General features: G+C 51.2%; 2 protein-coding genes across 3 annotated transcripts in view; both read right to left on the reverse strand.

Moving 5' to 3' along the window:
• Positions 1–1,407, reverse strand: LOC118252343 (alpha-1-acid glycoprotein-like). Its single transcript, XM_035555558.1, has 6 exons — positions 1,291–1,407; positions 1,052–1,194; positions 668–738; positions 337–438; positions 151–251; positions 1–71 (listed from the first exon to the last, which is right to left on the reverse strand). Exons 1-6 carry the CDS (start codon positions 1,405–1,407, stop codon positions 9–11), a joined length of 597 nt encoding a protein of 198 aa, XP_035411451.1. The 3' UTR covers positions 1–8.
• Positions 1,408–3,830: 2,423 nt separating this feature from the next.
• COL27A1 (collagen type XXVII alpha 1 chain) overlaps positions 3,831–13,333 on the reverse strand; it is a 150,506-nt gene continuing 141,003 nt past the window's right edge. For both annotated transcript variants that reach the window (XM_050714467.1, XM_035555557.2), the window contains 13 exons: positions 13,013–13,120; positions 10,603–10,656; positions 10,011–10,073; positions 9,500–9,553; positions 8,599–8,634; positions 8,057–8,074; positions 7,629–7,664; positions 7,268–7,294; positions 6,961–7,026; positions 6,394–6,562; positions 6,150–6,259; positions 5,126–5,344; positions 3,831–4,565 (listed from right to left, as the gene is read on the reverse strand). In XM_050714467.1, coding sequence (XP_050570424.1) covers positions 4,419–4,565; positions 5,126–5,344; positions 6,150–6,259; positions 6,394–6,562; positions 6,961–7,026; positions 7,268–7,294; positions 7,629–7,664; positions 8,057–8,074; positions 8,599–8,634; positions 9,500–9,553; positions 10,011–10,073; positions 10,603–10,656; positions 13,013–13,120 — 1,107 coding nt within the window. In that variant the 3' untranslated portion in view covers positions 3,831–4,418. The remainder of the gene's footprint in view (positions 4,566–5,125; positions 5,345–6,149; positions 6,260–6,393; positions 6,563–6,960; positions 7,027–7,267; positions 7,295–7,628; positions 7,665–8,056; positions 8,075–8,598; positions 8,635–9,499; positions 9,554–10,010; positions 10,074–10,602; positions 10,657–13,012; positions 13,121–13,333) is intronic.

The raw sequence follows: 13,333 nt of genomic DNA on the forward strand, positions 1-13,333 counted from the left end.
CACTCCAGTTACACCTCTGTGGTGGCCAAGGTGGCTTCGTCCTTCTCCTTGCCGTCCGGGGGACAGGTGTCCTTGGGGAGAGGGGACAGGAGCTTGCACCCACCCAGGCACACAGTCCCGGGGCGCCCCGTCCCACCCGCGGGTCCCTACCTTCGGGGAGGTGACAAAGGTCTCCTCTGGCGTGAAGCCGAGGCAGCGCAGGTGGGCCCGGAACTCCTCCAGGTGCTCCTTGCTCACGTTGGGCGTCCGCGCTGTTGGAAAGGTGGCGTAAAAAAAGGGTGAAAAGAACGGATTCGGGGGTGCTCCGCCGGCAGCCGTGCAGGACAGCGCGCTCACCCGAGAGGCTGAGGCCCAGGAAGGACTCCTTGCTGTGCTTCAGGACCAGCAGCTCCTTGTCGGTCTTGATCAGCTCGGCCATGGACGCCTCCTGCCCCTCCACTGGAAGACACGGGGAGCGCGGGGACCCGCGTTGGCGAGCTGGACGCAACTGGGGACAGGCGCGTCCCCAGTGTGTGGGGCTGGGGGTGTCCCCCGCCCCCAGACCCGTGTGTGGGTGTAGGAAAGGCCCGGCGGGGCAGGGGGTGGTGTTCCTACAAAGGGCAGGTTTTGGGGGACGTGTGCCGGGAGGGGCTCAGTGGGGCGCTGCCTCTGGGGGCTGCGGCCTTACCATGCACCAGGGTGGAGTTGTGCCGGAAGATGAGGATCTTGCTGGCATTCCTCACCACGCACGTCTCGTTCCTGGGGCGGGCGGGGGGGGGCAGAGTGGTGAAACGGGGCACGCCTGCCCCAGGCTGCCCCAAATAAACCTGGGGAGGGTCCTCGGGCTGCGGCCCCCTCCCTCGCCTCCCCTGCGTTTGAGGCAGGGCAGCTGGTAGCGGGCTGCAGAGCTTGGATAAATGTGGGGTAACAGCTCCCAGCCCCAAACTGGGCTGCTGCCACTCGTTTGTCCCCCACCACGGTGGGACCAGAGCCCCCATCCACAGCCTGGGGTGGCTCTGACCCGCATCCGCTGCCCTGGGGACATCCCAGCCCATCCCCGTCCTGTCCTTACAGCCGCAGGGTCTCGGTCACGTTGAACTCATCGTCGTGGCTGCCGGGCAGGAAGGCGAAGGTCGCGTACTTCAGCTCCTTCATCTCGGCCACGTGCGGGGGGTAGGTGGAGGCGCCCATGATGTACACCCAGTGCCCCAGCAGCTGCCGACAGGAGCAGAGCGCGGATTTGCGGACTCATTTCCCCCGGGGATCGCGTGGGCGCGAGGGATTTTAGGAACCGCGGGTGTCACGGCTTACCCCAGCCACGGTTGCGTTGTCCATGACGGCCGGGGTGAGCGGGGCGCAGGCGTGGGGCTCGGCCGCGTGGGCACGCACCAGCCCCACGGCGAGGACGGGGAGGAGGCAGGGCAGCATCGCCGGCACCATGTGGGGCTGGGGGGGCTGCGGCGAGGCTGCTGCGCGGGTGGGATGTGGTCGCGCGCCGGCACTGTTATATATGGCCCCGCCGCAGCCCCGAGGTGCTTATTTAACCACTGGGCTGTTTGCTCAGGCATGAAGCAATAGCAGGTGAGTGGAATTAAACTGGCAAAAGAGTGCATTTTTTCCGGCAGGAAAGGTGAAGGAAAAAAAATAACTGCTTTGCACCACTACGGGCTTTTGTTCTCGGAAGCCATAATTCACCCTGCGGGTGGCGGGCCGGGCACGCTGCGGGCTGCAGGTGTGTTTGTGGAGAGTGCCGTGGGGCAGCGCGTGCCGCTGGGGGCTTTTGTACCTGCCCTGCCTGGGGCAAGCAAACACCTGCCCACGGCCTTTGCCGTCAAAAATTTGACTTTTTTTGTTAACCATCTCTCCCCTCTTGCTGCTCGTCTCCGCCCAGCCTTGGGTTGCCAACGCAGCCCCTGGGCCATGGTGCCGGTAACGGTGCCCAGCACTTGGGGCTGACCCGCGTGGGAGTGCTCGGACTGGGCTGCCAAATCCAGGCTGGGGGCACGAGGCGAGGGCACGAGCAGCAGCGTTACACGGGGCTGGGGTTGGTGGGCACACAACCACGTGCGTTACATTTATTTATTCACTGTGACTGCTTTCTCCCCGACCACAAGCCGTGCGTACCAGCAGCAGCAGCCCCAGTACTGCAGCCCCGCACGCCCCGACACAACTCCCAGGGGCCAGGCTGTGAGCAAGACGGTGCCTTCCAAGGTCACCTCGGAACCACTGAGGTGAGTTTTTGGTTCAGCAAGGAAATAAAGCTCATCCCTTGTCCCCACCACCCTTTCCTCTTGCTCCCCAGCACTGTCAGGACAGGGATGACGATGAGAAATGTGCCGATGGCCACAGCAGAGGACGTGTGGTGGTGGGGAGCTGCGGGGGCGCAGCCTTGTCATGGGCTCAGCATCGCCCTGAGGGCTGGGTGGGCGCTGCTGTGGGAAGGGGATTTGGGGCATCCCCTGGGATGGGGGCCCGGGGGCCCTGGATGTGGAGAATGCTCCTCGCACCCAACGCCATTTGCCAAGAAGAAGTTTAAAAAACAAAACAAAAGAAACCACAAACATAAAAGTCCCGTTTCATTGCCTCAGTTTTAAATATTTATTTAAAGTCCAAAAAAAAAAAAAAAAGAAAATGAAGAAAAGGGGAAAAAAGCGTAAATGAGAACAGACGGTAACTGCAGCCGGGAACAAACACACAAGGGCAGCGGGGAGCCGGGGGTGAGGTATCTGTGAGCGGGGCAGAGCGCGGAGGGTGAGGTATTTGAGACGGATCCTGTTAACCTGTGTCAATGGTGGTTGGCAACCAACCAGCGGGCAGTAGTAAAAAAAAGAATACACCAAGAGAGACGCACATATATTTCTTTTTCTTTTTTTTCCTCAAAAAAATAAAATCCGTAGTCCGTATGAGACATGAAAACTCCAAACAGGCACTGAAGCGTTTCCGATACAGTACAGCTCCGATTACATCAATATTATTCCTTATATAGAATTAAAGATTACCATAATTATCCTCTTTAAAAAAAAAAAAATCCTCCAAATTTACATACAGAGACTAGATTTCTACAAAACTTAACAAAAGAAAACCCCTCCAAGCCCAGCCGGGGTCTGGAACCAGGCACCATCCTCTCAGTCTCGGCAGAGGGACCCGGACAGAAGGGTGCAGAGCTGGGTTTAAATACGCGCTGAGCCCGGGGAATCGCTGCGCGCGGAGCCGCCACGGCCACGGGGCCACCACGGCTACAGCAAAACGCGTGAGTGACCTGGGAGCCGGCCCACGCAGCACTCTGAGGCTTCATCCTGCAGCGGCTGCGGGTGAGCTGGAGCCCTCGCTCTCCTCCCAAAGCAGTGAAGTGCTGATTTAAAAAAAAAATAAAGAAAAAGGCAAATTTGCTTTTAAAACAGCTTGTAAGTCATTCTGGATGCGCTTTGAGTTGTTGCGCAGGATTGGCATCCGTGGCGATGCAAAGATCCCGTTAAAGGTGTTTCTCTGATTTAGCTGTAGATCACGACCGCCTCTTCCTAGAGAGACGGTCCTATGGGCTATTTTTGGGCCTGTGGCAAGACACTGTAGCACCTTCACAACCTTAAATAAAGTCATATATATAAAATAACACACTTTTTTTTAAGAGCACCAGAGATTTCACAGTGAGAGGTAGAAACAAATCAGACAAGCCCATCCTCTCTCTCTATTTTAGCACCAATCTCTTCCCCTCTCCTCCTTCCATTCCCCTCTTTCAGCTTTTGACTCTCCCCTACCCCACCGCCACGCCTGAGAAGGGACATTGGTTCAACTCACCCATGGAAGGAGGAACTTAGTTTTTTTTGTGTTTTTTTTCTTTTTCTTTTTGCTTTAAATAATATAATATATATATTTTGTTTCTTCTAATATTGCACATCAAAATGCTTCCGTTACGCAGAGCAGCCAGATTCGACTTGCGGCTCCGCCTGGCAGAGCCCGATGCAGCGCGTGGCCGTCCGGGAGCGACGAGCTCTGCGAGGGAAGCTCTATCATCTTTTAATTACTTTTCAATGGAAAGAACATTTGGTAACTCAGGAACCAGGTAAGACAAAAATGGGGGGGAAGAAAAAAACAAACCCACACGCTGCAAGTTGCTTGAGGTTTCTCTCGATATTTTCTTTGGTCATGGAAAAAGCTTTGTGTGTGGAACCGCTTGCGACACCTAGTCCCCTGATCCCTTTTCACTGGTCACGTCCCGACTGATACCCGCTTCCCCTACATCCTTCATATTCCTCCTTTCCACAACCTGCTGAGTTCAGTAGATCACGGGTTTTTTGAGACCTTGAGCCAAAGGCTAGAGCAAGAGTTGACCCAAAAGACACAGCCCAGCTGTCCTTGCTGCAGAGAGGTGGGAGATGCTGTGTGAAGACGTAGGCCAAAAGTGGGGTCAAAGCCTTGGAGCCCGGGTTTGGCGGCGTTGTTCAAAGGAAGCACACGGGGCCGACCTCGAGGTGGTATTGCTTTCCTGGCTCGGATGGGGGAAGGTTGTAGATGTTGACAATTGGCAGCTGCTGAGGGTCCTGCGTCCGAAACGAAAAGAGAGTCCGATGCCAGCGTCCGTCCTTGATCTGCACAGGGAGGAGGGAAAGACAGAAAAAGCTGGTTTACTGTGGAGTGGATCTTGCTGGAGAGGAGTGAGTTTCACTGTGGTGTATGTTTGAAAAGCCCTGAGCAGGTCTAGTGAGAGGTTTAGAAAAGCATTTTGGGGAATAGCCTTTATCCAGGTCACGTTGAGGGAAACAGCTTGAAATGGCATCGTAAAACTCGTGATGCAGTGGGAAGCCCAAATGCAGGCACACTGCTACCATGGCAGCATGACAGCAGGCACGAGCTGAGCCCACTGCCTGCTGGTGGCAATTCTCCCTTCTGCCATGTAACTACACAATGTGTAAATTTGGAATTCAATTTTTAACTTTCTGTTTCAAGGCAGTCTTCCTAGCAGGAGAACCCTGTAGCACCCTGGACTGGACATTTAAAGTGTTAACAGATATCTTAGTCCCTTCTCTCCCCTTTTTTTGGGGTGGTCATGGAATAAGAACCACAGGCATAACCTGAGTCCTGTCACGTACACTGAGTGGGTTCAGCCTGGCATTTCTCTCCACCTCTCCCCTCTTTCAGGACAACGTACCTTGCAATCATCAGCTGCCACTTCTGGCTTGAGCTGACCTTCTGCCTCAAACATCTGCCCGTTCCAGGCCTTGAAGCGCACGGCTTTGTCCGAAGGTTTCTTGGATGAGCCTTCCCGCCAGACGGAGGTGTTCAGGCAGTGGATGGTGATGTGCTGCACCACCTCCGAGCTCAGCAGGCGAAGGAAGTTCATCTGGACTCTGCCGACGTCAAAATCCAGCTGTGAAGGTGACAGAGACGTTAGTGTGTGCCCCCTGCAGCAGGGCTGGGGGAGAGAGCGGTTCGTCATTGCGAGAGGCAACAGCAAAGGCGTTCCCTGGGCTCTGTGCAAGTCTGGAGGTGGCTGTGCTGGATGTCTGAGCCCCAAACTGGTTCTGGTGTGAGTGTGGGCATGAGGGCCAGGTGCAAAGTCAGTCTGGAAAGTTGGCATGGGGACACGGCAGGTGCTTTATTTTTCATAACAAACTGGTAGGTCCTTAAGTAGGAGAAAAATAATGTGTGCTTGAATTCAATATGTGCTTCTGCAAGGAAGTGAAGCAGCAGTCTCTGGTGGGCACTGCAGATGAACCCAGGTAATGCCATTGGTATTTTGTGGTACGGTTACTTCCTCAAGAAAAATTCCATGGCATTCACTTCAGCGGCAACTTGTGTATTTAAGCTGACCACACTTTTTCAAGTGGCAGACAACAAAATGCGAGAGTGACCTGGACATAAATTAATCCAACAAAGCATTTGGGAGCAGCGTGTTTGCAGGATTACTGGCCTCTGTTAAGGTTATGGGTTAATTAAACACTGCTGGAAACATGCTGCTCTGTCTTGAAGAGTCAACAACGTAGGTATATTTTTAACTGCATGAGAGCAGTGCTGAATGCTACCAGCACAGCTGTGCTCGCTCCGCTGCCCGGATTAAGGCAGCTTGCTGGGTTACAGTGGTCACTGTCCTGCGTTCCGGGAGAACATGCTTGTGGGTAAACATTTCGTAACGGTTGTATGGGAAATGCTGCAGTGGGGTCGTGTGTGTGTACCTTGGAGACAGTGATGGGGCTGAGACATGTCTGCCCACCGTTGGTGAAGTTGCAGATGACCTGTATGGTGTCTGAGGAACAGCCGAGATTTGGGTCGATCCAGTAGGTACCTAAGAAATAGAGGATTTGGGGATTAACAAGAAAACTTAACTTTGCTGTGCATAAGTAAAGGCAAGTCTTGATTCCTGCATTACTGGTCCCAGGGAAGGAGACCAGTACGGAGGGATAACTCGGGGCTTCCTACCATCGTTCATCTTCTGTTCACAGTTCATGAGGTCTCGACAGATGCGTGCAGGGTTTTCCTTGGTGCCCAGGGGTCTCTTGATGCTCTGAATGAGGTTGCTGAGGTAGTGTAGAGTCTTAAAGATCTCCCCTCCATGGTCTAGCATGAGAAGGTCTGGATGCTGGTAACTCTGGAGAGAAAAGGAGGCAAACTCAGGTGTGTCCTGGGGGCACGAGGTGCTCTAACCACAAAGATTTCTGCTTTATAGTGGGAAAACTCCGTGGGCCAAAGGCAGGCTGTGACAGCGAGCTGTGACACTGTGCACTGTCCTGCACGGGGAATCGCTGCCATGCTGGCAAAGTCACGATGGCAAAGCCATGAGGTTTGAAGCGTCACAAGTAACGGAGCAGAACCGCGTCCTCTAACTGGTTCATTGCATGCACAAACCCCGGTAACTCCACAAGAAGCAGACAAATCAGAGCTTTGTGGACAGAAACTCCAAGCAGACGAAGAACGAGCAGGGCTGGGACTGTTACCAGCCTGCAGCTCCAGCACAGACCAGGGAGGAGATCAACGGTACCCCCGTACCTCTGTCTTGAGCGCGGTGCTGGAGTCAATCAGTGTCTGGAAAGCAGCCCCAAAGCCGTCTTGTTGCTGGTGTGGGGTTAAAAAGATGGTAACTGAGACTGGGAGAAGCTGAACATGCCCCGATGCAAGCAAACACTTCTCAGGCTAGGGGTGCAATTCAAGGCCTGCTCTGCTAACACAGCGTCTCTTGCTAGACCTGAGTGTGTGTCTTTAGGGTCCCAGCAAGCCTTTCTTGATGTCCCAACAGCACCTCAGCTCTGCATGATTTATTATCATCATTAACAAATGAACAGAAAACAGAACTTACAAATGAAGCTGGAATTCCTGGAGGTCCCTAGAAATCAAAGCAAAAAAGAGGCATCAGCCAGAATGATGGGCACGCACTGTTGCAAAGACGCTCATTTATATCCTTTTGAAATCCTCTTTACCCTGAGTCCCTCAATACAGATGAGTGAGGGAGGCAACAATGCTGTCTCTATAAAATACTTGGAGATGGTTTGGGCTAAAGTGCGATGAACACTAGTCCATTCACACACACATGTTTTTGCATATGAGGAATGGGGCTAAGCTATAATGTCCAATGAGTGAACAGTCCCTCTGGAGAGTATCGCTGCAATACCTTCAGCTTGTTTCAATAATGTCTTTGAACTCTTTCCACGTATACGTACCGGAGGGCCAGGGTGTCCTCGTGGGCCTGGAGGACCCTAAAGACAGAGTGGCATCAGTTAGTGAAATGTCTTCAGTTTGCATTGCCGTTTCTCGTGGCTGTCACCAGAATGAGTCTGTTCCCTGCTGAAATCCTCCACATTTTTAACATTTTACAGTATCCTCTCCCTCAAACCCTTCTGGAGACAGGACATGGCCCTGTTTCCTCCATTTCCCAACTTCGGGTGCATCTGTCTGTACCTGGTCCAGTCCTGCTGTATCTCTTGTTCCTAGCCCTTGGTTCCTGAGCTGTCAGTAATGCCAAATCCCCAAGTACGCATCATGTTCCCTGTATGGACAGTTACCCACCCCACAGCGTTATACTTGCTAGAAGCACCTGTTCTGTTTAAATAAAATATATTAGTCAGAAAAAGTGATTTCAAATACTCACCCTTGGACCTGGAAGACCCTGTAGGGAAAATTAAAAAAAAAAAAAAAAAAGAAACTGTCAGAAGATTATTAAATTGATGCTCATTACACCCTGTACAGTCACGGCAGAGCCCCTGCGTGCAGACCAAGCGCTGGGAGCAGTGTTGTGGTCCCAAGGAAGAGGAGTAACATGTGTCCCATACACCCGACACAGCCCCTGCATGCTGAGAACACCAAGGAGCTACAGGAAGGTGTGAATCCATCAGAGCCCCTGCGAGAAGGGGAATGGGGGCAGCAGGAGGGAAGTGCCCTGGCACCACCACCACTCGGACATGTCCCTGTGGGAGGGACACGAGGGGGACAGCCTCCAGCCACTAGCTGCATTTTGTGCCTGGAGATGCCACGGTCATCATTCAAGTGGCAGCTTTTGCTGGGCAATTGGGTTAAGTGAGCTGGAGTTTTAAGAGCAGCGTAAGTCCATGAGCACATGTGGGTGCGTGTGCGCACCATCTCGCCCACGTGGGACCCGATGCCTGAGCAAGAGAACCCTGGGTGCCCACTTACCATTTCCCCACGGCTGCCTTTGTCTCCCTTTGGCCCCTGTGAAAGCACACGAGATGTCTGTCAGTGACTGCAAGCTTCGCTTTTGGATGCATTGCCACCCAGAATCGCCTTGGAAGGACCCAAGTGCATCTCAAAATAAATCTTATTCCCCACCTCCATTCCATCCAAAACAAAAAAAAAGCCATTCCTGGACGTTTCAGAGATGAAACGTGGAATGAGCAGAGCACCCTGGAAGCAACCCCGCATGCAGCACGGAGGTGCCCAGCCCCTGCCTGCCGTGAGCAGCCGCTCGCTGGCCTTTAGGCACAAGTAACCCCTGTGTCCAAAGCACGGGGCTGCCGGCATCTTCCTGGTTTTCACCTCCGCCAACAGCAGCCTCTTTGTGCTGAGCTCTGAATAACTTCACGCTCATGTTTTTATGCAGCACTGACCTGAACTTTAGTCTGTGTTCAGTGCCTTTGGCATTTTGGGGCAGGCAGAGATTTTCAACACTTCTCTGAATCCAGCTGTTCCCGGTTTAATACATTTATCGGTTTTCTGTTGATCTTTTATTTTTATTTTTTATTCTTCCCTGGGGCCCCCCAGGCCAAGTTCTCTGGAAAAGCTGGCAACTTGCTTTTGAAAAACTAAAATAACATTCTTGTCTTCTAGTCTGATCTCTCTATCCAAAAACTTGCACTTAAATAGAGTTAGTCCTCACTTTTAAGTTAGTAATCCCCCCAGCTACATATACAGCCAGAGACTAAATCTTGAGCTTCTCTCAAGCTGCTCATCTTGAAGATCACTTTGTTTCCTTCATTACAGCAGGACTTGAGATTTAGTTAAGATGGCCACAAGCATCTTGGATCTCAACCACTGTGCCCTGCTAAAAACTATAGGCAGAAGAAAGGCAGATACTCACCGGGCTTCCTGTGGGACCCAGAATGCCATGCGGCCCAATAATTCCTTCTTTTCCCTAGATAAGAAAAGATATCCATGAATCACCATGTGGGAACCGATGGCCAGTTTTACCACGGCAGACTCAATGATGACACCAAGTCCCTTTGCAGCTTTTCAGCAGCAAGACCATGGTGTTTGTGCAGCTGAACTAAAACCCTTTTAAAACACAGGTCTGAAGACACAATCCCTCACAGTGTGGTTGTCACAGCCCATGTCAAACCTCAGAAACTCCAGAAACGGAGGGATTTCAGTGTAGCTGGAGCGATCTGTGCAGTGGTCAGAAAAGCATGACGGTCTCTAAAGGCAGGAGTGCCCCACGCACACGTGGGTCAGTACACGTGCTCTTGGTGGCACCTTGGCCGCAGCTTGGCTGATGGGCACTTGGTGAACTAGCACCCTGTGGCCTCACAGAAATAGAGGCCAGAGGATGGAAGAAAATCCTCCCAAACCAAACAAACTGCAAAACCACTCACCATGAGGCCAGGCGGCCCACGTGGTCCCTGAATGCCTTTGAAACCAAGGTCTCCTGGGGGCCCCTGCAAGCAAACACGAGATGCCAGGTCCCATTAACAAACGTTCCCCAAGTGTGTGTCCCTGCTTACAGCTCTGCTGCAAGGGCAGCGGTGCTGCCCCTAGTCTATGGGAATGGGACAGTCCAATTTTAAAACATTCCCACTCCTCTTTTGCAAGCCTTTTACTTTCTACAGAAATAAACTGGTTCCCCTTCACCAGTAAAATTATACACCAATAAAATGAGTCTAAATTGATGATTGATGCTGGAGAAATGAATGACTGCAAGATGTTCAGGTGGGGGTCTACAGGACGCATTTTCCATGTACAACGTACCCATTTTAACAGGAATAAATTTCATCAAAGCATATGTAAATGCACGGTCAATGATTCTTTCAGACATTATGATGCATACATGAAAGAAAGTTGGAATCACAATTTAATATCAATAGTTTCTGCAGAACTACTACTAAATAATTTTTCAGCACTTATTGCACTGTCTGGCCACAATAAAGAGAGACTAGAAAGCCAAGTGGTCACAAGATAGCCTCTTACCTTTGGCCCAAAGATGCCCGCAATCCCTGGAAATCCTGCCTCACCAAAGTCTCCCTGGAAACAGCAGCCAAGACAAACACAAGAACAAAGAGCAACAGTAAGTTCACATTGAACTGGTCACTTGAAGATACGCCAAGAGCGCAGCAGCTTCAGAGAACGAGAAATCCATTAGTATTCTTCAGTCAAAGCAGGACTGATGAGAAAGAAGTATGAGAGCAATCTGAAGGAGGCATTACACAAACATCAGGCTAGAAGCAACTCCAGAACATCTCACAGACTAAGCCTTTTTGCCCCCAAGACAAGAGGCATACCTACAATATTTCTAGCAGATGCTTGGCTAGCTTGGAGAGCTTGGCCCACAGTCAGCAGGAGCAGGATGAAGTGCATCTACTCTGAGATTGATCCTGGAAGTCCATGCTCCAAGCCCTTTAAAATAAGCACTTCTTTTATTTCTGATACCAACTGGACTGACCTACTGAAGGGTAGTTTCAAACTATGCTCAGTTATGCTGTCAAAAAAGTGTGTGTTCCTAGAACACAACCTCCCATTCAAAACCAGGAAAGCCATACATATCGCCCAGTTCTTTTCCTATTAATCCCTGCAGGGATTTTTGCTCACTTTCTTAAGAAAAATAATAATAAAATATTTGGAAGACCATCAAGCTTGGATTAGCACATCATAGCATGCACTCTGAGAATAAAAAAAACCTTACTGGTTAGCACGTTCATATAGAAACACACTCATTTCACCATAATGTTTAAGATATATGCCCTTATACATTTCTGGGCTTCTCAGATGTTAAAATGCAAAGTGATTCAATGTTTAAAAAAATGGGACAGAAACATGCACCAGATGATTCATCTACAGTCTCAGGAACACAAGAGATGGAAAAGGCTTGTTTGGCCTCTCAGCTGGACGGTGTGACCCATGCTGGATTGTACTTTACAGGATGTTTTACAATGTCTTGTTCAGCTGGGTTGTAAATGACTCAAGCGATGGGGTTTCCACCACCTCTATTACAAGCCTATTCCAGCGTCAGTCTAGAGACCTTACTGTTAGGAAGTTTTCCTGCCACGACAGTGAGAAACTGCTTGGCAAGAAAGGTCTCGGTTGGACTCGGTGGAGCGTAAGAAACTTTCCAAGCATACAAAGTGATTTCACTGCCCGTTTACGGATCCTGGAAAGGAAACTCGCTACTAACAGAAGAGTAAGGCCTTTCCTGTTTTACGAGAACCAACCAAGCCCTCTTTCTAGGGGAATTTAGGGCAAAAGTAAATGAGAAGTCAGAAGGGTTTTAGAGAAATCTAAATGCCATGGAGCCTTCTCAGCTAAGGGGACCTGATCAGTGTTTATGCAGCAAGGTATGCGCCAATTCTGGGCAAAGCAACCTGCCGCATGCAGGCACAAGAGGCAAAACAATACTGTTGTTGTTGGCTACCACCTTCCAGCCTGAATTCTGCCATCACAGGGTTGGATATAAAACATGCAAATACAGCAGCTACCTTTAATTGAGGTATTGAGGATAATCATCTTGTCCCTTGCTTTGTGTAAGTCCTGATCTCTCTGGTTTTATATCCATCGTGCGCTGGAGATGCTTAGGCTGCCTAGGCAGGGAGAGGTTGCACAATGTCTGCGCATGTCAGGTGGCTGGAAATGCCACTGGTGCCAAGATGCTGAGGGTTTATTAAAGAGACTTGAAAAGGCCCCTGCTTAGGGGTTTCTATAAGATTTCTAATAAGTGAATCTAAAGCGTTTAAGTAGGTATAGTCTTGTCTACTCTGTAAGGGTGACTCCTGGCCTAAAAATCTCCCAATCTAAATAGTTCAATATAGCCGCGGGCTGATAAAGTTTGACACCTCAGTGCTGAGCTGGGCAATCCCACCGGTACAATAAAAAAGCACAAAGGATTAGGAGCCTGCCCTGCAGACAGCTGTGGGAAATTAACTTCTGCTTATACTGATGGCTCTTGGTGCTTCTCCCACAGCGTGCTCTGAATCCGCAGCTCCGCTGCCTTCCAGCCTGCACGGGTGATGCCTGCTCCTGCATCTCCTGCACGTCCCTGGTGGAGCTGCAGCTCCCTTCACCTTTGGGATGGTTGAATTGCAGGAGCGGCTGAGGGAACTGGGGTCGTTTAGTCTGGAGAGGAGGAGGCTCAGGGGAGATGGGCACAGCCACGTTGTCTTGGGGAACGCAGGCATGGATTAGATGTCTCTGCTCACAAGTGAGCAGTGAGGAGCAGAGAAGTGTGTGCGCTGGAGGGAGCTGTGCTGACGCTCTGGCACTGACGTGCAAGGTTTATGGGTTTCCTTCTCCACGACTCTCCCGGGGTGCACTCTGCTGTCCTGGCCTGAGGGTCTGCACCTCCTCCTACAGCGTGGGGTCAGCGCTGCTCAGCTCAGTGGTCACTCACCGGCTGGCCTTTGGGGCCTGGATTGCCAGGGCTCCCTGGAAGGCCCATTCCTCCTGGTGATCCTCGCTTCCCTGTTTGGCCAGTCTGTCCAGGCAATCCTCTTTCACCCTAAAAATAACAGAATTCAAACAATTCCAAAGGACAGGAGCTAAATATAACAACATTCAGCCGAAATAGCCATAGATGGAAAGCTGGAAAAATGTTGCTCATCAGGATAAGGAATGTGGTTTCATCACGAGATGCCTCAGGTCTGCTAGGGCTGCAGGATGTGAGGCCAGCGATGGGCATGGCTGGGGCCCCTCCTGAGCCCCATGCAGGGCA

Source organism: Cygnus atratus, chromosome 19 (assembly GCF_013377495.2).
Source record: "Cygnus atratus isolate AKBS03 ecotype Queensland, Australia chromosome 19, CAtr_DNAZoo_HiC_assembly, whole genome shotgun sequence".
In the NCBI taxonomy this organism is placed as follows: domain Eukaryota; kingdom Metazoa; phylum Chordata; class Aves; order Anseriformes; family Anatidae; genus Cygnus; species Cygnus atratus.